This window comes from Schistocerca americana, chromosome 6 (genome assembly GCF_021461395.2).
Source record: "Schistocerca americana isolate TAMUIC-IGC-003095 chromosome 6, iqSchAmer2.1, whole genome shotgun sequence".
Lineage (NCBI taxonomy): Eukaryota > Metazoa > Arthropoda > Insecta > Orthoptera > Acrididae > Schistocerca > Schistocerca americana.
This window is the reverse complement of record NC_060124.1, coordinates 90240446-90264202: the sequence shown is the minus strand read 5'-3', so window position 1 is coordinate 90264202 and position 23757 is coordinate 90240446. Positions and strand designations below refer to the sequence as shown.

Below are 23757 nucleotides of genomic sequence, written 5' to 3'. Positions count from 1 at the left end.
TTGTACAAGTCCGTCGAAATGTACAATGGACATGAATGGATGCAGATGATCTGACAGGATGCTTACATACATGCCACCTGTCAGAGTCGTATCAGGGGTCCCATATCACTCCAACCCACACGCCCCACACGGTTACAGATCCTCCATCAGCTTGAAAAGTCCCCTGCTGTCATGCAGGTCCATGGATTCGTGAGGTTGTCGCCATACCCGTACTTGTCCATCTGCTCGATACCATGGAACGATACAAGACAAAGTTATTTGCGGTTGGCGCACTTTTTACAAAGACACGCTTGCTAAATGGTTAAGCAATTCAGTATTTCATACGTCACACTCCAAAATTTCAGATATAAATGTAATCGCTGAATAAATTTCCGGGCAACAGTTATGTACTCACGAAATTTAGTAACACCTCCTTCCGAGATTAGGTTACTTTGATTTATACCCTTAAATAAAATCGTAACAGCGTAACTAATTTTTATATTTCGACAATTTGGTTACGAACCGTCGAATTTTATTAGCAATATTTGTTTTCTCTCCCCGTAGAAACTAGTCTGAAAATGCTATCTCTACCTTAACATTTGTATGAATAAATTCATTTTATTACCGTTATTTGATTTCCGTTAAATACATTACTCCTATCTGATTGTGTTTCTACATCTGCAAAATCTTATGTAAGCCTACTTCTTGTTTATGTTTCATTTTTCATTTGTGTGGCCATATCGTCCGTAGTTGCTTTACAATTCCTCCGGCTGTTTCCGTTCCGTCGTTACAACTACAAAAACAATATGTTTTTATCTCCCCAGACGGGTTTCACTTTATTGAGGTAAAGCATCATAAATGGTGATGATTTTGGCTTGGTTTCTTGTCTACATCAGGCAAACCCGCCCGCTAGCACGTCTTTGGTGTCTTTCTTCGTTAGACACTGATACTTGTAGTCTAATTTTTTGCTGTTCTGTAGAACTATGCATTTCTTAAGTTTTACGCAGAACACTTCTAAGTGTACTTACAAGCATAAAAATAACCAGTAAACAGTGGTGTATGAAAAAGAGTGCTGTGTAAAACGAAGAAATGCATAGTTCTATAGAGCAGCGAAGCATTAGACTACACATATCAGTATCTAATGAAGAAAGACACCAAAGACGCGCTAGCAGACGACATGGCCTGACGCAGGCGAGAAACCAAGCCGAAATCGCCTTACCTCTATAAAACGAAACGCGTCTGGTCAGCAAAATTTGCATTTTTTTTGTAGTCTTAACTACTGAACGAAAATACCCTAATGAATTCTTCCTTGTATTTTATTGTTTCGTGTGTAACTAAGCAATTAATAAATCAAAAAGCGTAGTGATAGCTCAGTTCACAATACATAGCGTAAGTTTGTTTCTGACGCGCATACAAGACCCATTAAACTGAGCTTTCAGTTGATTAAACCTTTCTCCTTTGCCTACATAAAAATATTAAACACGTGTACGACATGCCTGACACTTGTGTACTAATCACAATGAAGGAAACTTTTCCCATTTCAGGCACAAGTCCATAACTGCTACCTTTCCCCTAAGGCAAAGTTCATTCGTTTAAAACATGTCAAATTTGGGACTTAAAACAGTATTCTTGGCTCTTTAACCTTTTGAATGTTGTGGACGGGTTAACTCGTCATGCTCCACCGCCCCCCAGGTGCTGAGGACGTGTTTAAACGTGGACCCTGGGTTTTTCGTTAAACACTATTGACGTAAACACATTCCACCGACTCTCTCGCTGCTGCGGACGAACTACTTTCACACTTCGGTGGAGCGTTTAAAAATTTTTATAAAACATATGTGCCCCTTTGCGTGCTATCATTTAAAAAACGATATCTTGAATCGTTTATCAAATATGACTGTTGTTATGGCCACATGACTCCTCATGTGCAGGGAGGGAAATGGGTGCATTGTCTGCGACCGTCCGCTGGACATAAAAACCAATAACTGGAGAAAGAAATGAGATAGCGTTCTGCTCTCAGTTTTAAATAAAATTTCGATATCTTATCTACATTTCGTTCACTAGCATGTATGTGCTATACTCAGCCATAAGCAAAGTTCACGCAGTTCGTTTCGATCAGTGCAAACTGTTTAAAGTATTTTCAATGCTTAATTGCCGGCCGAAGTGGCCGTGCGGTTAAAGGCGCTGCAGTCTGGAACCGCAAGACCGCTACGGTCGCAGGTTCGAATCCTGCCTCGGGCATGGATGTTTGTGATGTCCTTAGTTAGGTTTAACTAGTTCTAAGTTCTAGGGGACTAATGACCTCAGCAGTTGAGTCCCATAGTGCTCAGAGCCATTTGAACCATTTTTGAACCAATGCTTAATTTAATTTTAAGCAGCACTCTAACTATGATGATGATGATGATGTTTGGTTTGTGGGCACTCAACTGCGTGGCCATCAGCGCCCGGACGAAGTCCCAGTTTTTATACAGTCCAATATTTTTACACAGGCCAATCTAGCCACTGTCACAAATATGATGACAATCATGAAATGATGAGCACAAGACACCCAGTCCTCAGGCAGAGATAATCCCCAGCCCGTCCGGGAATCGAGCCCAGGACCACGTAATACGGAGGCAGCAATGCTAGCCACTAGACCACGAGCTGCGTGCTCCAAGTATTATGAATATCAAAAAGGAATACAGTACTTTAGCGAGCGAAGATAGCAGACTGCAAGATAAGCAAAAATCAAATTTTTTTCACTGAAATTTTTTCTTAACATCAGATGAAAAGCATGTCATAGTGAATGGAACACTATTTCTCAGTAGAGGTAACAGCATCAGGCAGACAGTACAGCGACAAGAGTTGCGTTCAGCATGGAATGTAGAGGGCACGTCTGTTGCACTCAGAGGGTTAGTTAGCATGTGCTGCATAGTTTCTGACGTCTATAGTTAGTTTTAAAAACATAATAAATCGTCTGTTCAATAGCGCGATTCGACTTCGTGATGCTCCCCTTATTTTGAAAAATTACGCTCTCTACCCAGTCAAACGAGGTGACCATGGGATTCACCGCTCCTTAGGAACATGCAATGTCTCCTGTCGGTCCGATCTGACAGTAGTCCCATACGTGTAAGCACTGGCAGAGTTGGACCCTACAAATTATTTGTGTGCAATCCCCTTTTATTTATTTTTTTTAGACAAAGTGTAGTTTCCCAGTATTCTGCTGGTGTATTGCTGCGTGCCACTTCCTTTACCTACAACTGAACGTATGTGACCATTCCGCTTCATATCTCTACACACTATTAACTTTCAAACCTCCCAAATATTTGTATCACATAACTGATTCTGGCTGTGACTCATTAATCCTGTTGTCAAGGGATACTCCGGTTTGTGGAGTGTAAAACATTGCATTTCTCTACATTAAAAGCTGCTCACAGCCTTTGTAAGAGGCATGTAGCCTATTTTATTTATAACTTACTGGATATTACAGAAAATTTATGAATTTCCTTATACAAGGGACTCATTTCAAGTTGTAATGTAAAAAAAGACTCCTGTTACTATTTCTCAAGATATTCGTCTTAATTATACACTTCCACATGCATTCAGACCTGTTATGGAAACATTTTTCCCATTCTGATATCGTTACTTCAAAAATAAGGTCGTTTACCGATTCAACGACTTCTTGGGGCGACAAAAATAAGGTGGATGAGGGAGGGGAAAAGAAGTCGTTAGGCAATAAATCAGTTGAACACAAGCAATGAGACACCATTTCGATGCTTTTCTCCATCGAATAATCACTCGCTTGGTGTCCTGCGTGACATTTGGCATTGCCATGATCGAGAGTAATGTGATATAGTCGGTTGTTTTTCTTTATTTTATCGACAAATTATGGCAAACGAGTTGCTGTGTCCAATTCAGCATTAGATGGTTTTCGATCCTATAAATCAGTAGTCGCGGAATGTTAGTGCAACCAAAGAAATCGTTTCCTTGGAAGTGCTTCGTGAAGGAACCACCTTTGATGATTTCGGTTCACACTGGAACACCCAGACGGTTGCCAGCTGCGAAGTTTATGGCTCATAGGAATATGCTATAATCACCAAATACCCATAGTGAAAAGCATAAAAAGTGGCACAAAAAGAACCCCTTACCACCGTAAGTATATTTGAAGCTACTTCAGTCCTTTTTATAGGTTAATTGTTCGGCGATCATACATGGGTATAATAGGATCGTTAACAGAGAGGACACGTTTCCTCAAACTGAAGTGCGAAAACATTGCTTTGAAAGGGTAATAGCACAAATAATTTTACTTCGCTTTTTGACTATTTGCAAGTAACACAGTTCCTAAGAATGTGAATTTTATACATAATGTGTGCAGTTGAGCTCCGTGACTGTTCCTGTATAGGGTGCAGAATCGTAACCGCTGCCAGTCAAAACAGATTATTCTACACACTTCCTCACAATGCCTAGACCCAGCCACACTCGTCTTGACAGTTAAATGTATTCCACCTACACACTTAAGTTTGCCTTTGCTGTACTGTTTTCCAGAATTAATCTTCTAGGTTGTAACTGTCCACAGTAACCTATTTTATAACTTTTTTTAAATAATTTTTTCATAAATTGGGGCCACAGTCATAATATATTTCCTTAAAGTCAGTACCGCCAATAGACTGTTTTTTTATTTGCAGTGTTACATTTACACGATCATGATTTCGGCTTTTAAAGTGCCATTATCAAGTGTTTTAATGTTATACAGTGACTAAGATGGCATACTGTCGTATTTAAAATACACTATTAGGCACATTGTCTAAGGGTCAATATTTCTGGTAAAAGCCTACTGCTTTGTTTTATCACTGAGTATACCATCTTGACTGAATGACAGTTGGCCAAAAGCCTACTGCTTTGTTCGATCACTGTGTTGGCCAACTGTCATTCAGTCAAGATGGTATACTCAGTGATAAAACAAAGCAGTTGGCTTTTACCAGAAATTTTGACCCTTAGACAATGTGTCTAATAGTGTATTTTAAATACGACAGTATGCCATCTTAGGCGTTGTATAACATTAAAACACTTCACAATTTCACTTTAAAGCCGAAATCATGATCGTGTAAATGTAACACTGCATATAAGAAACAGTCTAATGGCGGTACTGGCTTTAAAGAAATATTTTATAACTGTTCAAGTAGTATTATGTTCAGCCACCAGAAGTTACTGAACAACAATACCGATGCTGTTTCATCCATGGACTTCATAATTATGTAATTACGCGCACCTTCCGCAAATAAGCGGTATCATTGGTCGCTGTTACCCTAACAATCGACGTAATACTTCCAAACTCCTAAACCGTCACTTTAACAAACTATTCAAATAATTTTAATGTGACGCATCCACGCGTGACCCTTCCGCACGAAACCCGGACGTCGACTGTCTACTCTCATTCTTGCTCGTGACCGGTAGTCCTTGGTCATCGTAGCATGTAAAATAGCAAGACAATACCCTTGCTGGACGAAAGGCGTGCCCCAGGAAAGTTTCAGAGAACTAGCGATGGGTGAAGTGTACGATTTAATGCGTCATACTAATACCGATAGTAATACCCCTTAGAAGTTGCTGTTACGAGGTGACTTGCTTCTACGTAGCAACTGTACTCGTACAGGGCCGTATACAGTAGGACGACAACTAAATAAAAGTACGGTATATTGCAAGACAGATTATCAACAATTTACAATAGTTTATTCATAGAGATGTTGCACTACTTAACTTTATTATGAAGGTGGTGCGTGGCAATAGTTTAAAGTTCACGTGCACTGATCTACTTTTAGCCATGACCTAGTCCTAAATCCAGTAAACCATAACTATCACCACTCATAGAATACTTGTTGGCTCTTCTTTGCGGCGATTTATAACATGCGGAGAATAATGAACAATTACGTAAACCCTTTTCTAACAGACATTCACAAAACCCTAAGAATCAATTTGTGTTGAAAACATAATATGTATTTTATTTATCAAAAATTATTTTTGTAATTAATATAATCATCAAAGAATAACTATCTGTTTAAAATGATGTACTTAGAGTTACATAAAGGGTGTACATAAAGTCTGGGAACACTTTCAATTATTTATTTCACAAGAACTAAACATTATACAGATTTCACACATATTACATTTTGAGGAGAAACTCTGAAAGTTTCTTTTACAAAACATTCGATACGCGAACCATGAGTGACCCTGCAGACATCAACGGTAATATAATTCTTGCCAGCCGGCCGCTGCGGTCGCGTGGTTCTAGGCGCTTCAGTCCGGAACCGCGCTGCTGCTACGGTCGCAGGTTCGAATCCTGCTGAAAGACGAACGGAGAGTCCGATTGCATTTGAGGCATCAGCCATTTCTGCAACATGTCCAAGCAGGAATATCCAGTGACAGTGCTCTAGGCGAAGTGCTCTCGCACCTGAACTCGCCATGTTTGCGATTAGCTGTGGCGGTATACACGAAGAAAAACTTTCAGGGTTTCTCTTCAAAGTGATATATGTATGATATCTCTACAATGTTTGGTTCGTGTGCAACGAATAATTGAAAGTGTTCCCGGACTTTATATACACCCTGTATAATATCTGTGGTCATGTTAATTCTTTGTTATTACAAGAGCACCATTACAGATTTCGCTCTCTTCTGTTTACATTCGATGTTAATGGTTTAACTGCATCTGTTTGAGTAATCAAGTGTGTGTTTGTGTGTGTGTGTGTGTGTGTATGTGTGTGTGTGTGTGTGTGTGTGTGTGTGTGTGTGCGTGTGTAAATCTCATAAATATTTCAATATATGATTATAGACCACTTGTTGGAATTATTTAAGTACTGTAAATTCTCTTTCATATGAAATCGATTAAAATTTTTCAACATTTAGCATTTTTAGCTGTTCTAGCGCCATCGCCGACGAGCTGCAGCCGCCACCATGAATTTAAACTAACCGTGCAAAAGGCGAACGACCTGCAACGATTTAAATCGTTTCATTTTCAGAACAGCAGAGAAGCTGAGCAGTACGATATCTAAATATTTTCTTACTGAATTTTGACTTAAAAGCCCAACTTGCGACTTGGCATAGACTAACGTAGGCGCTCATGATATTTCTGTGAAGAGTAAAGGGTTTTGCTGTATAAAGTCAATGAAAGCATTAACTAATATAACAGTAAAGCATTTCTCTTTCAGTCGATATTACTACAGGCGCTAAATAAGTTCTATGGTGGCCAATGCGACGTTTTGCGCCTCTCCCTATCTTATACACTATGTGATCAAATGTATCCGGACACCTGTTTGAAAAGTTCGTGGCGCCCTCCATCGGTAATTCTGGAATTCAATATGGTGTCGGCCCATCCTTAGCCTTGATGACAGCCTCCACTCTCGCAGTCATACGGTCAATCAGGTGGTGGAAGTTTTCTTGAGGAATGGCAACCCATTCTTCCCGGAGTGCTACACTGAGGACAGGTATCGATGTCGGTCGGTGGCGTCTGGCGCGAAGTCAGCGTTCCAAAACATACCAAATCATTTTACAGGATTTAGGTCAGGACTCCGTGCAGTCCAGTCCATTACAGGGATGTTACTGTCGTGTGTCCACTCCGCCACAGGTCTCGCATTATGAACTGGTGCTCGATCGTGTTGAAAGATACAATCGCCATCCCTGAATTGCTCTTCGACAGAGGGAAGCAAGAAGATGCTTAAAACATCAATGCAGGCCTGTGCTGTGATAGTGCCACGCAAAACAACAAAGGGTGCAAGTCCCCTGCATGAAAAACACGACCACACCATAACACCATCGCCCCCGAATTATAATGTTGGCACTACACACGCTGGCAGATGACGCTCACCGGGCATTCGCCATATCCACACCCTGCCATCGGATCGCCACGTTGTGTACCGTGATTCGTCACTCCACACGAGGTATTTCTACTGCTCAATCGTCCAATTTTTACGCTGCTTAGACCAAGCGAGGCGTCGTTTGGCATTCACCGTCATGATGTGTGGCTTATGAGCATCCGCTCGACCATGAAATCCAAGTTTTCTCACCTCCCGCCTATCATAGTGCTTCCAGTGGATCCTGATGCAGTTTGGAATTTCTGTGTGGTGGTCTGGTTAGATATCTGCCTGTCACACATTACGACCCTCTTCAACTGTCGGCGGTCTCTATCAGTCAACAGACGAAGTCGGGCTGTATCCTTTTTTGCTGTACGTGTCCCTTCACGTTTCTGTTTCACTATCACATCGGAAACAGTGGACCTAGGGGTGTTTAGGGGTGTGGAAGTCTCGCGTAAGACGTATGACACCCGATCACCTGATCACATTCGAAGTCCGTGAGTTCCGTGGAGCACCCCATTCTGCTCTCTCACGATGACTAATGACTACTGAGGTCGCTGATATGGAATACCCGGCAGAAGGTGGCGGCACAATGGGCCTGATGTGAAAAACGTATGTTTTTGGGGATATCCGGATACTTTTGATCACATAGTGTATACAAATTGCAACACGAAATGTTTTAAATGCAAAATAACTGAGCTTAGCTGGCAAATATTTACATTCATTGCTAACTGCATTCTTGTGGTCAAACAAAAATAGACAGAATTTATTTCACTACGATTTTTGAAGACAGTCTGCAACAACATAGTTTAGAAAAAAATAATATTTAAACGGAGAGACGGCGTAGGTTTTAGACACGGTCTGGATGCTCTCTTGAAGTTCCATTGATGCTGATGCAGATATTGAGTGGAGCCGTTCGTCGATTTATGTCCGCTTGCGATCTACGCGGAGAAAGAGGTATAGGCTTGCCTATTCAAATACAGAGATATGTAAACAAGCAGAGAACGGCACTACGGTCGGCGCAGTTGTTAGATCGGTTACTGCTGACACAGTGGCAGGTTATCAAGATGTAACTAAGTTTGAACGTGGTATAGTCGGCGCTCGAGGTATGGGACACAGCATCTCAGAGGTAGCGATGAAGTGGGAATTTCCCCATATGACCATTTCACGAGTGTACCGCGAATATCAGGAATCCGGTACAAACATCAAGTCTCCAACGTCACTGTGGCCGGAAAAAGATCCTGCAAGAACGAGACCAACGACGACTGAAGAGAATCGTTGAACATGGCAGAAGTGCAGCCTTTCCGCAAATTGCCGGGCCATCTACAAGTGTCAGCGTACGAACCATTCAACGAAACATCATTGATATGGCTTTCGGAGCCGAAGGCCTACTCGTGTATCCATGATGACTGCTCCTCGACACAAAGCTTTACGCCTCTCCTGGGCCCGTCAACACCGACATTGGACTGTTGATGACTGGAAAGATGTTGCCTGGTTGGACGAGTCACGTTTCAGATTGTTTCGAGCGGATGGACGTTTACGGGTATGGAGACAACTTCATGAATCCATGGACACTGCATGTCAGCAGGGGACTGTTCAAGATGGTAGAGGCTCTGTAACGGTGTCGGGCGTGTGTAGTTGGAGTGATATGGGATCCCTGATACGTCTAAATGCGACTCTGACAGGTGACACGTACGAAAGCATCATGTCTGATCACCTGCATCCATTCATGTCCATTGTGCATTCCGACGGACTTCGGTAATTCCAGCAGGACAATGCGACATTCCGCACGTCCAGAATTGGTACAGAGTGACTCCATCCCCTCGTAGTCTTACGGATTTTGGACAGCCCTACAGGGTTCATTGTGTCAGTTTCCTCCAGCACTTCATCAGACCTTAGTCGAGTACATGCCACGTCGTGTTGCGGCACTTTTACGTGTTCGTGTCCGCCCCCGTTAGCTGAGTGGTCAGCGTGGCGGAATGCCACGCCAATGGGCCAGGGTTCGATTCCCGGGTGGGGCAGGAGATTTTTCTCCGTTCTGGGACTGGGTGTTACGTTGTCCTCATCATCATTTCATCCCCATCTCCGACGCGTGAGGCCGAACTTCCTCTAATGGGGGACTCCCGGCCCACAATGCCGTAAGCTCATTTCAATTTTTTGCTTGCTCGTAGTCTCCCTACAGGATATTAGGCATATGTACCAGTTTCTTTGGGTCTTCAGTGTATTTGATTAACGTATTGGGGAAGTAAAAAATAGATCTTGCAGTGTTGTCCGTTCTCTGGACGTAGCCTTAACTCAGTTCTGTCAGCTGCGTGCAGGTCGGCGCTCTGGTTCAAAAATGGTTCAAATAGCTCAGAGCACTATAGGACTTAACATCTGTGGTCATCAGTCCCCTAGAACTTAGAACTACTTAAACCTAACTAACCTAAGGACATCACACACATCCATGCCCGAGGCAGGATTCGAACCTGCGACCGTAGCAGTCGCGCGGTTCAGGACTGAGCGCCTAGAACCGCTAGACCACCGCGGCCGGCTCGGCGCTATGGTGTGTGTGGCTGTGTTTCGTGTCTATGGAGGACACAGCAGGATTTATTCAAGTTTCACCTTCCGTTACGACGTGTGGTACACAGATTTTGCATTTCCTTGGTGTAATTTTTTGAGAATTTCCTTACACCAATCGACAAAAGACAGATAACCTTGACACAAAACAGAATATACTGCAATTATCAATACGCCTAAGGAGGCCTCTAACTAGCGGTTAGTCACACGTCAGTCCTTTTCAGTCATGTTGTGCACAACATTACGTTTTTGAAGCAATCGAGTTTAGTCGATCTTCACATAATTAATCGATAGAGGAAGCACGACCATCACAAAATGCTGCAAATCAAATTTGAACAGTCTTTTTGGAGGTCATTAACTACCAAAATTTGAACGAAACGATTCGAGGCATAGATTTAATACGAAAATAAAATTAAAAAAGCATCCAACACTCGCAGTAAGTAAAGTACTTGGAGAACTCCTGAGTTGGCATTGATTTACCAATAAAAAACGACAAAATGTTAAAACAGTTGTAGGGTCAAATCTCAGTAGCGCCATCGAGACGGTGTTTGTAAAATATTAAGAAAAGGTGACCTTCTAGATAAGTGTATCAACTTCGAATAGCCTGAGATTGGAACTGATACTATTCGATAAGGTATTGATGTTAACTATGAACAGCAGGGCTGTCCTGAAACTACGGATATACAAAATGCTTAAAACCGTCATTGTGCAGCCTGCATCTTGCTTTACACAATAATGATTCAAAATGACCATCTCCACACCGCCAGCGATGCACAACGATAAGACACAGTTCATAAAATAGCACAAGATAATTAAGACTTCTGTACTAAAAACATATCTACATTTGTACATATCCGGAAGCTGACCAGTAACGCGACTACTCTCACGTAGGTCGTTAGTTCGAGCGGCGAGTGTGTTGCGAGTGAGCTTTTTCTGGGGCCTCCGCCATGTTTTCCTTGTCATTTCCAAGTTGACTCGTAACACATTGTTAATCTAACGTTTATCAACAATTGTTGAAGGCGCCCGTGTTTTCAGGAAGCACAATTTACATCTCTCTAGGTACAGTTATATTAATTAGTAAACAATCTGAAAGTGGTTGCTTGCTGCAGGCTACCAGAATTCCCTCCAGCATCAAGATTTTTTCCCTTTCAGGCGAGCTCAATCCACATAAGAGGGACAAAGGAACTACGACGTCTGTCTCCCAAAGTCTGAAACAAATAATTTCCCACGCTACTAGAGAACATCCACAGGCTATATCGCTTTCGCCCACTACTGACGATAATCCGGTCGTAAGTACTGCGTCTAATGATACACCAAAAACGGATTTACCCTAATACTTTAGAAATGAAAAAAATTAAAGGATGTGCTTTCAAGTCTTCAGTCGAGTTGTTGATTCGTTTTTTCTGCTCGGACTTTCGACAGCCGACCCACTCGTCTTCCACAGGTGCTGCGAGCTGTATTGTTATGAAACTTTCCTGGCAGATTAATGTATTCGCTGCTTGGACCATCAGTCTGGGAAGTAGTGTTGGTATTGCGTAGCTCTTTACAGCTGAGTTCGACTCCTGGCGCCAAAGTGAGTGCCGAATCCAAAACCTTGCTTGAACTGAAACCTCCATTCTGTTTTATTAGGTATACCAACATCTTAATTTCGACAGACTGGTTAAAGAAGCTGTCCCAGAATTTTGGCGTTTGCACAGTGACATTTCTCTCGTTGTATTTCATTTGGCGATTATAGTCGAAGGTCTGCAAGGCGACAGATGATTTGCTAGGTTGCTTTAGTCGGGTGTGCCGCTGATGACCGTTCTGTCTCACGCCTGCCTTCAGAACGCTACTCATAGGAGTTGTAATTCTTCGGGATGCTGTCCATGTGAGGCGCGATCTGAGCAATCTACACTCCTGGAACTTGAAATAAGAACACCGTGAATTCATTGTCCCAGGAAGGGGAAACTTTATTGACACATTCCTGGGGTCAGATACATCACATGATCACACTGACAGAACCACAGGCACATAGACACAGGCAACAGAGCATGCACAATGTCGGCACTAGTACAGTGTATATCCACCTTTCGCAGCAATGCAGGCTGCTATTCTCCCATGGAGACGATCGTAGAGATGCTGGATGTAGTCCTGTGGAACGGCTTGCCATGCCATTTCCACCTGGCGCCTCAGTTGGACCAGCGTTCGTGCTGGACGTGCAGACCGCGTGAGACGACGCTTCATCCAGTCCCAAACATGCTCAGTGGGGGACAGATCCGGAGATCTTGCTGGCCAGGGTAGTTGACTTACACCTTCTAGAGCACGTTGGGTGGCACGGGATACATGCGGACGTGCATTGTCCTGTTGGAACAGCAAGTTCCCTTGCCGGTCTAGGAATAGTAGAACGATGGGTTCGATGACGGTTTGGATGTACCGTGCACTATTCAGTGTCCCCTCGACGATCACCAGTGGTGTACGGCCAGTGTAGGAGATCGCTCCCCACACCATGATGCCGGGTGTTGGCCCTGTGTGCCTCGGTCGTATGCAGTCCTGATTGTGGCGCTCACCTGCACGGCGCCAAACACGCATACGACCATCATTGGCACCAAGGCAGAAGCGACTCTCATCGCTGAAGACGACACGTCTCCATTCGTCCCTCCATTCACGCCTGTCGCGACACCACTGGAGGCGGGCTGCACGATGTTGGGGCGTGAGCGGAAGACGGCCTAACGGTGTGCGGGACCGTAGCCCAGCTTCATGGAGACGGTTGCGAATGGTCCTCGCCGATACCCCAGGAGCAACAGTGTCCCTAATTTGCTGGGAAGTGGCGGTGCAGTCCCCTAAGGCACTGCGTAGGATCCTACGGTTTTGGCGTGCATCCGTGCGTCGCTGCGGTCCGGTCCCAGGTCGACGGGCACGTGCACCTTCCGCCGACCACTGGCGACAACATCGATGTACTGTGGAGACTTCACGCCCCACGTGTTGAGCAATTCGGCGGTACGTCCACCCGGCCTCCCGCATGCCCACTATACGCCCTCGCTCAAAGTCCGTCAACTGCACATACGGTTCACGTCCACGCTGTCGCGGCATGCTACCAGTGTTAGAGACTGCGATGGAGCTCCGTATGCCACGGCAAACTGGCTGACACTGACGGCGGCGGTGCACAAATGCTGCGCAGCTAGCGCCATTCGACGGCCAACACCGCGGTTCCTGGTGTGTCCGCTGTGCCGTGCGTGTGATCATTGCTTGTACAGCCCTCTCGCAGTGTCCGGAGCAAGTATGGTGGGTCTGACACACCGGTGTCAATGTGTTCTTTTTTCCATTTCCAGGAGTGTATTTGAATAGTGAAGGGTACGTGCAAGGAACAACAGCGCCATGCTCGATTGAGATGAATAAACCGAATCAACTGTCGCCGAGCACTGCCTCGAATGCAATCATGAAGTGAAACAGAACGAAGGCAGTATCGTGATGCAACAGCCAAGCTTCTGCAAACGCTGAATTAAGAAATCTATCGAAATGAAGATGTCGGAAAACCCAATAAACGATGACAGAGGTTCCAATTTAAGTAAAGCTTGGGATTCTACACTCAATTTATTAAGATCTCGCCGATCATCACAGGAAGACAGTTAGAGAATGTGGGTTTCGTGACGTATCAGAACCGGCTCTGGAAAAGGTGTGGTTGGAATCCAGCTGACAGCACCTGAACAAGACCACTGCGTCACTATTAATCAACAATGACGATAAAACATGAGAGATGAAAAATATCATTTGTCAATGAAACTGGGTAGCAAATCTACTAGGGGCATTCAATCAGAAATGCAACACACTTTTTTGATAGACCAATTTCGGTTGAAAAAATGCGGAGTTTGTTGTGGGACGTTGTGGAGAATTCCCGCTTCAGCCCCTGTAGTCTCGTGACCTTCCGATTGGTAGCGACGCTATACGTAGACTACAAAACGACGTCTGTTACGGAGGTGCGTTCCAAACAGAGAGCTGTCATTGTGTTTCTTATGGCGGAAAATCAGAGCAACGAGGATATTCGTAGGCGCTTGCGGAATGTCTACGGAGACCTGCAGTGAACAAAAGCACGGTGGATCGTTGGGTGACAGGTCTATCATCATCGCAACAAGGTCGCGCAAACCTGTCTGATCTCCCGCTTGACGATCGGCCGCACACTACTGTAACTCCTGCGACGTTGGAACGTGCGGACACTCTCATTCGAGATGATCGAGGGATCACAATCAAAAATCTTGTTGCTCAACTAGACCTCTCTGTTGGTAGTGCTGACGCACTCGAGCACCTGGTGTGGTGTGTATTGTGTATTAAACTGGGGATCTAGAAACGACTGAGAGGCTTCGTCCCGCTGTAGCCTTCAGTGGTTCACAACCCCACAACAGGCCACAGCAGTCCACCCACCCCACCGACGCCCCACACCGAAACCAGGAGTATTGTGCGGTTCGGCCCCCAGTGGGGGGATCACAAAATTTGTGAATCGTTCTGCTGAATTTTTGTCTTAGGACGATCCATCTGTCAACACACACAACATCGGACGCTTGCGGAAATCAGTGAAATCGTCGATTAAAAGAGAAGGGTGTACAGGAGATAGGGACGACCTACCTCTTCCAATATCTTCTAACATTCTACGTGGTGTCTGTTTGCTATAAGTCGTGTCTCCCTACCACTTTCGCGCAACGACGCTCTGAGCGTGTTTTTTTTTTTTTTTTTTTTTTTTTTTTTTTTTTAGGGAATTGACTAGTTTGAACCTGGGACCTGTTGCTGGTAAGGAGACGCTAGACCACACATGACATGTAGAGTTCAGAAGAGTTCAGTGAGACTAGCGATATTATAATCAAATACTTAATGATTTCAGCGTCAGCTCCACTGCACTCCCTGTAAAAGAATCTTAATACTAACTAAATTTAGTGGAAGGGGTTCAAGGCTTTCCTATTTGTAGTTAGCTGTTAAAATAACGTCGAAAAAGCAGTTAAGTTTACCATTGGAAATTTTATTCTACTCACAGAACATTGTTTATAAATTGCACTATTGATAGAAGGAAATATTTTAATACCGGATGATAAAAACCAACTGCATTCAACGAAAATGTGAACGAATATTCCCTGAATGGGTTTCCAAGTTCTACAATGGATCGAAAGATGACCTATGCCATATCACATCTATAATCTAGATTTAAGTTAAGTTTCATATAAGAGAAAACTATCAAACTGGTCTACAGTGGCCCTCAATTATCTTTAATTACTTATTTAACTTGTCGTAAATTACAGTGGCTGATGTGGCTTCTCAATAATTATATAACAGAAAAATCATCGCATTTCAGATTTTAACTTCCTGTAGCAAATGTGAATACCACGAAGTTTAATTGACGATTGACACTCTTATTACGTAAAAAGGGGGTGTAACAGATGAAACTTCTGCAGTTCTAAGTGAAGGCTTATGTGCTCTCATGTGGCATCGCATGCGTTCATTACTTTGTCGCTGTTAGGCAGCGTCAGGGGGCGGCGGGCGGCCCAGCTCCACACCACTCACTGTCTCGGAAGCAACTCTCTCTAACTTCTCCTTACTACAATTTACCGAAGTTGGTTTAAAAAAAAAGGTATCTGGCTGTGTTTTCAACTGACTAAGCAGGGTCTCAATGTTAACCTTAAGCTCTGCCTACAAAAATTCTGTCTATCCAATGAGAAACGTTATACTTTTCGTGGTGGGGCAATGTTTTTAACGTTTGCAACGTAACAGAGACGCGTATAGTCTCACGCTAAAACTTTCAGCTGGTGTGGTCCTTTTAGTGTTATCGTAAGATCTATACTGCTCTTCTGGAGGGCTCTATCTTTTAACATGCGCTGTGGGGTGGTCCTGGCGGTCGGCTGGTGACGTGGGTGTCCGTTCCTTATCGTAGGGCTTCCTAGCCTACACGACTCTGCTCTCGGTTTCTGTTCTCGTTTCTTCCCTCAGAACTGCGTCTGTTTCACGGTGGGAAGGTATGACATGCATTTAGGCGTTCTTGTGTTAGTATGTGGTATTCCATTTGCTCACTCGTTGATCTTATTACTTTGGTTAATTTAATGTCAGGATTTATTCGGAGCTAAGTGACATACTGCCGGATTTGCTATCATGTCAGGGTTTTCATGGAAGGTGTTGGATTTGCCTGACACCTTACAATCTATTTCAAAATTTGAGGTTACTTGGAAAAATTGACTCTCTTGATACTCTTCCGACATTTCTGACTGACGTAGCGATGGTCTACCAGGGTTATGGGAAAAAGGAACTGATGCCGGCAGCTTATGCAACAAGAGGAATAGTGCATGAAAAAGATGTGACTGGTGATTGGCTCTGAGCACTATGGGACATAACATCTATGGTCATCAGTCCCCTAGAACTTAGAACTACTTAAACCTAACTAACCTAAGGACATCACACAACACCCAGTCATCACGAGGCAGAGAAAATCCCTGACCCGCCGGGAATCGAACCCGGGAACCCGGGCGACATGACTGGTGAGTAAAGGAAGTAAAGTTACTACTTTCATTTGTAATTAATTTTAACTTAGTAAAGGTTCTTCTTTTGTAGTTGCTCAAGTGACCGCTGTAGCCCAGTGGTCGTCTAACTACGGCCCTCAAGCCGCATGCGGTCCGAACTAAGTATTCGTGCGGTTTTCAGTCGTATTTTATAATAACGAGCATCCAACAACAGCCGAATCCAAAACGTCAACTATAGCTAAGAACATCTTAAAAGTGTAGATTTCATAATGTTGGTTCATTCGGCAGTGAGCTGAATAAAGTTGGCTGCTTACCTCAGGGTAGAGGGGTAAGTAGCATAGCTCCTGAGGAAGTAAAGGGTGTAGGAGAGAGAGTGAATGTTTTGTTGTTTCTCCTCCAGTACTGGCAACTCTCGGGCGTGCGCGGACGTACCATACAGATGCTACGGTATAAATTTTGACATCGAAGTAACATGCATTCGCGAATACTCATAACTGAGACGGTCATCATCAATGTGGTTCACGTTTGTAGCTACGTAAATGAAACTGAATTAAGACTGTTTTAATACATTGCAATCGGTAAGAGGAAAATTACATTCAAAACATTTAGTAAACGTTTGCGACCGTGTCTCAGATTGCACAAGGCATTTACACGTAGTACAATTACTGTCATTAATCAGTAAATCGTTCACGCACACAGAGAGCACAAGACTTCGTCAGTGTCACAACTTTGGGGTTGTTGAGGGTGGCAGCAATACGAAACAAGTGTTTCGCATGGTGCCGACTTTTAACAAGCAGTACTAAGGAGCTGGTGGCCACCTGATCGCGACCTTATTGTAGCTAGTCTGTTGCGAGCTCATAAGATACTAAGTTATGTATGTTACCAAATAATAACGAGATCGGTACATATACGGTCCAAGGAACAGGCCCAGAGCGTCAATATTGGCTTTTGATCAAAAAAGTTTGACAACCAGTGTTATAAACAGTATCCACAGCTTGCGCCACATGTGTCGTGTGGTGGACATCGAGCCACGGTTTCGAAGTAGTGGGTGATTTTTTCCACCGTGTACAAAATATAGGCACTGATCAATGAGAGGATACGGAACAAGAAAGGACTAATGACCGTACGTCCGGAAATGCATGGTTTCCACCCCACAGACCGTTTATTCAATCATGCTTTGTTACAAAGACTGCGGTCTAATACGCGCTGTACCATGCAGCCACAGTTAACAGTACACATTGTTTTCTCCTAGAGGATGATACTGTTCTTCATATGTCACACCCTAGCGCTCTCTCTTGCCATAGTAACTGGTAATGTTATGTCCGATTCACTTCTCGTGGTGACTCATCTTGTAGTGGATGTGATACAGCGTTGTGCGCAATGGTTTCGTATTTGAATCGAGAGCTTGCCGACATGATGTTTACGTACGGAAAGTCATATGGCAACGGGTGGAGGGCAGCAAGGTTGTATCACGAGACTTATCCCCGCCGACAACATCCACACCATTCAATGTTTGTAACAGTGTTTCGCCGTTTGTCAGAGCCAGGGTCGTTTCAGGAAGCAGGAAATCATGAAGGACGTCCCCGAAATGTTCGGACACCAGACCTGGAGGAAAATGTGATCAACACTGGAAAGCGACGCCGTATCAGTACCAGGCAGTTACCTGCCGGACGCTCATGTGGGACATTCTCCATGACAACTGTTACTACCCTTATCACTTATAGCGTTTCCAGGGCTTACTAACGACAGACTTTCCACACCGGGAGCAATTTTGCCACTGGTTTCTTCAGCAGGCAAGGACGATTCCGGGATTTGTGTCATCCATCCTATTCACAGATGAGGCCACCTTAACGCTGACTGGTATTTTCAATTTTCATAACAGTTCAAATGGTTCAAATAGTTCTGAGCACTATGGGACTTAACTGCTGTGGTCATCAGTCCCCTAGAACTTAGAACTACTGAAACCTAACTAACCTAAGGACATCACACACATCCATGCCCTAGGCAGGATTCGAACCTGCGACCGTAGCGGTCGCTCCGTTCCAGACTGAAGCGCGTAGAACCGCTCGGCCACTCCGGCCGGCGACAGGAGTTCATTTGACCTTTTTTGTTACGTGTCCTCTCATCGATATATCCCTAGAGTTTGTACACGGTGGAAAGAAACACCCTATATATCATTAGGGGACCGTGCTTTCGACAGGCTATGATTCTTGGAAATTACCTGTGTATGTAACGTATGTGGTGCTGCAAGCGGGAAAACAACAAAGCAGTGCTCGCGCTAGTGCTTATCTAAAACTGTCTGAGTTACTGTTTCATTGTGTCCTTGAACCATTACTCCACAACGCTTACAATTGCTTCTATAAAATTTATAACTGGGACTTTCTCTCATGGACACCATGTACTTGAGAGAATTTCGCCGGCCGGAGTAGCCGTGCGGTTCTAGGCGCTACAGTGTGGAACCGAGCGACCGCTACGGTCGCAGGTTCGAATCCTGCCTAGGGCATGGTTGTGTGTGATGTCCTTAGGTTAGTTAGGTTTAATTAGTTCTAAGTTCTAGGCGACTGATGACCTCAGAAGTTAAGTCGCATAGGGTTCAGAGCCATTTTGAGGGAATTTCTCGCAGCAATGCCGGAAGTAATGTGTGTTCGCGTTTATGACAAGTAGGAACAGGAAGAAGGGCTATCCGCTGTTGCATTACAGTCAGTTGTCGCCGAAAGAGATCTCTTTGACCGCTACTGTACAAAGGGACAAGTCTGCGAGCGCGGCCGCGCCCCCGTCCGTGTCAGTGGAATGAACATTGGGCACGGCGTCTGTCGGACGCACGAGTTCCGCTCGAGTCAGTCGTGGCTCCGCTTGTGTTGCAGACGGCGTGTGCGCCCCGCGGCCCGTTAGCTGGAGAGCCGCCAGGCCCTGAGGACGGCCGGGCCCTCACTGCCCGACATGGACGGCGCCTCGCCCCGACTGCTGCTGCTGCCGCTGGCGCTGCTCGCCGCTGCCGGCCCCACAGGTAGGCAGGAGTACCAACATCTGCCGCAACGTCATCGGCCTCGTAGTGAAAATGTGAATTTGTTTCCAAATATCTTTTGTTTTTCAATGTAAGCTTGTAAGGGTACAGATGTATCAAATCTTTCCTTTACCCATCTCTTCTGCACTCAAGACGAAAGGTTTTTACCAAAGAAAAATCGCCAGACAGCCGTATGCTTTCAGAAGTTAATTTATTTAGACAATCAGTTCCGGCATCTCAGTAATGTCATCTTCAGACCCCTGTGCACTGTATGTATAGACGATCAGATATACCGATGTATGCGCAACCAGAACCATTAATACCTGGCCTTAGTGATTTTTTTTGGTGGTATGTGCTTCGAAGTACACACTCCATAAAAAAATTCGCGGAATCCAGATACTGATCGCTCCGCTTATGAATCTGTCGACGTATCTGACTGTCTATACATGGAGTGCATAGGGGCCTGAAGATGGCATTAATGAGATGCCGAAACTGGACGTCTAAATAAAATAACTGCTGAAAACATAGGGCTATTTGGCGATTTTTCTTTGGTAAATATCTGACCGGCTGCTGTTCCGTATCCACTACAGATCAACAGAGATCAAGACCTAAGGTTTCGCGGGGATGTCCTGTCAGCTAAAGTGCGGTATGAGCTTTCGGCGACTGCAGAAGGCGCATGAGCTGTCAGACTGGGGCCGGCCGGCGTGGCCGTGCGGTTCTAGGCGCTTCAGTCTGGAACTGCGCGACCGCTACGGGCGCAGGTTCCAATCCTCCCTGGGGCATGGATGTGTGTGATGTCCTTAGGTTACTTAGGTTTAAGTAGTTCTAAGTTCTAGGGGACCGATCACCACAGATGTTAAGTCCCATAGTGCCCAGGGCCATTTGAATTTGTCAGACTGGGACATCGGATCATGTAGCGAACTATGAGCAAGGCGCGAGCCCGATAGGTGCGAATAGAGAGGCAGGGTAGTTATTTTACACTTAATACTAGCAATTAAACCCGACACTGTCCTGGTATTGATTTTATCAATTTTCTATCAGAAACGTACAGTTTCCGTATGCTGAGCGTGTTTACAACACGATTTTGTAAACGTCTCTATAGCAACGCCTCCTCTTCATAGCTCTATAGACGGCTACTGTTTTCGCTTCCAGCCGTTTGCGTTTCGCAGTTAAAAGCTATTAAAAGTGCGGCCAGGTGTCTGAGATTTCCTTAAATTGACTCAACTGTAGGAGTGTCTTAGCAGTAAAGAATATATCTTTTAAAACTTCAGGCATGGTGCGGCCTTATCTTATGCATTTCATTGCTTATGACGTCATATTTCTTGAACTATGTGTTGTGCAATGATACGTATATTCAGCGGCATATTTGGATACTGTCTGCGAAATATGGTGCGAAAAGAGTTATTAGCAAAAAAGTAATTAATTTAAACGTCATGCATGATACTGCAGTTTTTCAGGCAACTCATTGTTTATGACGTCACATCACCTGGTCTATATATTGTACAATGACATAATTTTATAGGTACATTCAGCGGCATATGTGGCCACTGGCTGCAAAATCTGTTGCGAATAGAGTTAGTGGCACAAAAGTAATAAATTTATATGTCGTACATGATGCAGGAGTGTTTCGCATCTCATTGTTTATGACGTCTTATGTCCTGATTCTTACCCTCACAGCGATTGTTACCTGACAGTAAAGGATATGTATACCATGTTTGGCTGTAATCGGTGAAATGGTTTAGGGGGAGATGTGGAACATACAAACACACATACATACATACATTTTGATAATATGTATTAATTGTGTAACATGAATCAGTATTTTTTTTCTTTAAGGTGACCGAACGGAATATTAAAGAGCAATGGCTAATTCCAGTGAAAAAGTGAGTAGTGTCAGTGTCCATTAAAGTTAAGTGAACTTTAAATAGACATAGAGACCATTAGCATGAACCCAAGACGTCATCATAAATCGTTTGTTATTCATAAATTATACAGGGTGATTCAAAAAGAACACCACAACTTTAAAAATGTGTATTTAATGAAAGAAACATAATATAACCTTCTGTTATCCATCATTACAAAGAGTATTTAAAAAGGTTTTTTTTCACTCAAAAACAAGTTCAGAGATGTTCAATATGGCCCCCTCCAGACACACGAGCAATATCAACCCGATACTCCAACTCGTTCCACACTCTCTGTAGCATACCAGGCGTAACAGTTTGGATAGCTGCTGTTATTTCTCGTTTCAAATCATCAATGGTGGCTGGGAGAGGTGGCCGAAACACCATATCCTTAACATACCCCCATAAGAAAAATCGCAGGGGGTAAGATCAGGGCTTCTTCGAGGCCAGTGATGAAGTGCTCTGTCATGGGCTGCCTGGCGGCCGATCCATCGCCTCGGGTAGTTGACGTCCAGGTAGTTATGGACAGATAAGTGCCAATGTGGTGGCGCTCCATCCTGCTGAAATCTGAATTGTTGTGCTTCTTGTTCGAGCTGAGGGAACAGCCAATTCTCTAACATCTCCAGATACTGTAGTCCAGTTACAGTAGCACCTTCGAAGAAAATGGGACCAAAAACGTTATTGGCTGAAATGGCACAGAAAATGTTCACCTTAGGCGAGTCACGTTCATACTGAGTTGTTTCCCGCGGGTTCTCAGTGCCCCATATACAGACATTGTGACGGTTGACTTTCCCGTTAGTGTGGAAAGTTGCTTCATCACTAAACACAATCTTTGAAACGAAAGATTCATCTGTTTCCATTTGAGCAAGGATAAAATCACAGAAATCGATTCTTTTAATCTTATCAGCTGCAGACAGTGCTTGAACCAATTTCAGACGATAAGGTTTCATAACTAACCTTTTTCGTAGGACTCTCCATACAGTTGATTGTGGAATTTGCAGCTCTCTGCTAGCTCTGCGAGTCGATTTTCCTGGGCTGCGAACAAATGCTTGCTGGATGCGTGCTACATTTTCATCACTCGTTCTCGGCCGTCCAGAACTTTTCCCTTTGCACAAACACTCATTCTCTGTAAACTGTTTATACCAACGTTTAATACACCACCTATCAGGAGGTTTAACACCATACTTCGTTCGAAATGCACGCTGAACAACTGTCGTCGATTCACTTCTGCCGTACTCAATAACACAAAAAGCTTTCTGTTGAGCGGTCGCCATCTTAGCATCAACTGACGCTGACGCCTAGTCAACAGCGCCTCAAGCGAACAAATGTACAACTAAATGAAACTTTATAGCTCCCTTAATTCGCCGACAGATAGTGCTTAGCTCTGCCTTTTGTCGTTGCAGAGTTTTAAATTCCTAAAGTTGTGGTATTCTTTTTGAATCACCCTGTATATTGTCAAGATCCCTTCTGCAGCACAACGTGTTTATTAAGTTACGTAAACTGAAGAGTTGTAGTAGTAAATTGGGAGGACGTATGTTACACACGCACACGGTTATGGAAATTATTCTAGTGAACGTGTACCTCGGTAGTAAATTGTCCGGAAAATGCTGTCTACCAGTAATAACTAAAGAACTAAACTCCGTCCGAACAGGCCATGAAGGCCCAACGGTACCGACTGGCCGCCGTGTCATCCTCAGCCCACAGACGTCACTAGATGCGGATAGGGAGGCGTATGTGGTCAGCACACCGTTCTCCCTGCCTTATGTCAGTTTATGAGGCCGGAGCCCCTACTTCTCAATCAAGTAGCTCCTCAGCTTGCCTCGCAAGGGCTGAGTGCACCCCGCTTGCCAACAGCGCTCGGCAGACCGGATGGTCACCCATCCAAATGCTAGCCCAGCCCGATAGCGCTTGACTTCGGTAATCTGGCGGGAACCAATGTAACCACTGGGGCAAGGACGTTGGCGTTTACCAGTAATACGATGCCGAATTAATACGACAACCAACAGAAGGTCAAGCAAATCAGCAGC

The 23757-nt window shown here is 44.2% G+C and overlaps 1 protein-coding gene across 1 annotated transcript in view; it reads left to right on the top strand.

Moving 5' to 3' along the window:
* LOC124619426 (phospholipase A1 member A-like) overlaps positions 1 to 23757 on the top strand; it is a 106243-nt gene that overhangs the window by 26958 nt on the left and 55528 nt on the right. Inside the window, exon 2 of the mRNA XM_047145800.1 lies at positions 19690 to 19832. Coding sequence (XP_047001756.1) covers positions 19766 to 19832 — 67 coding nt within the window. The 5' untranslated portion in view covers positions 19690 to 19765. The remainder of the gene's footprint in view (positions 1 to 19689; positions 19833 to 23757) is intronic.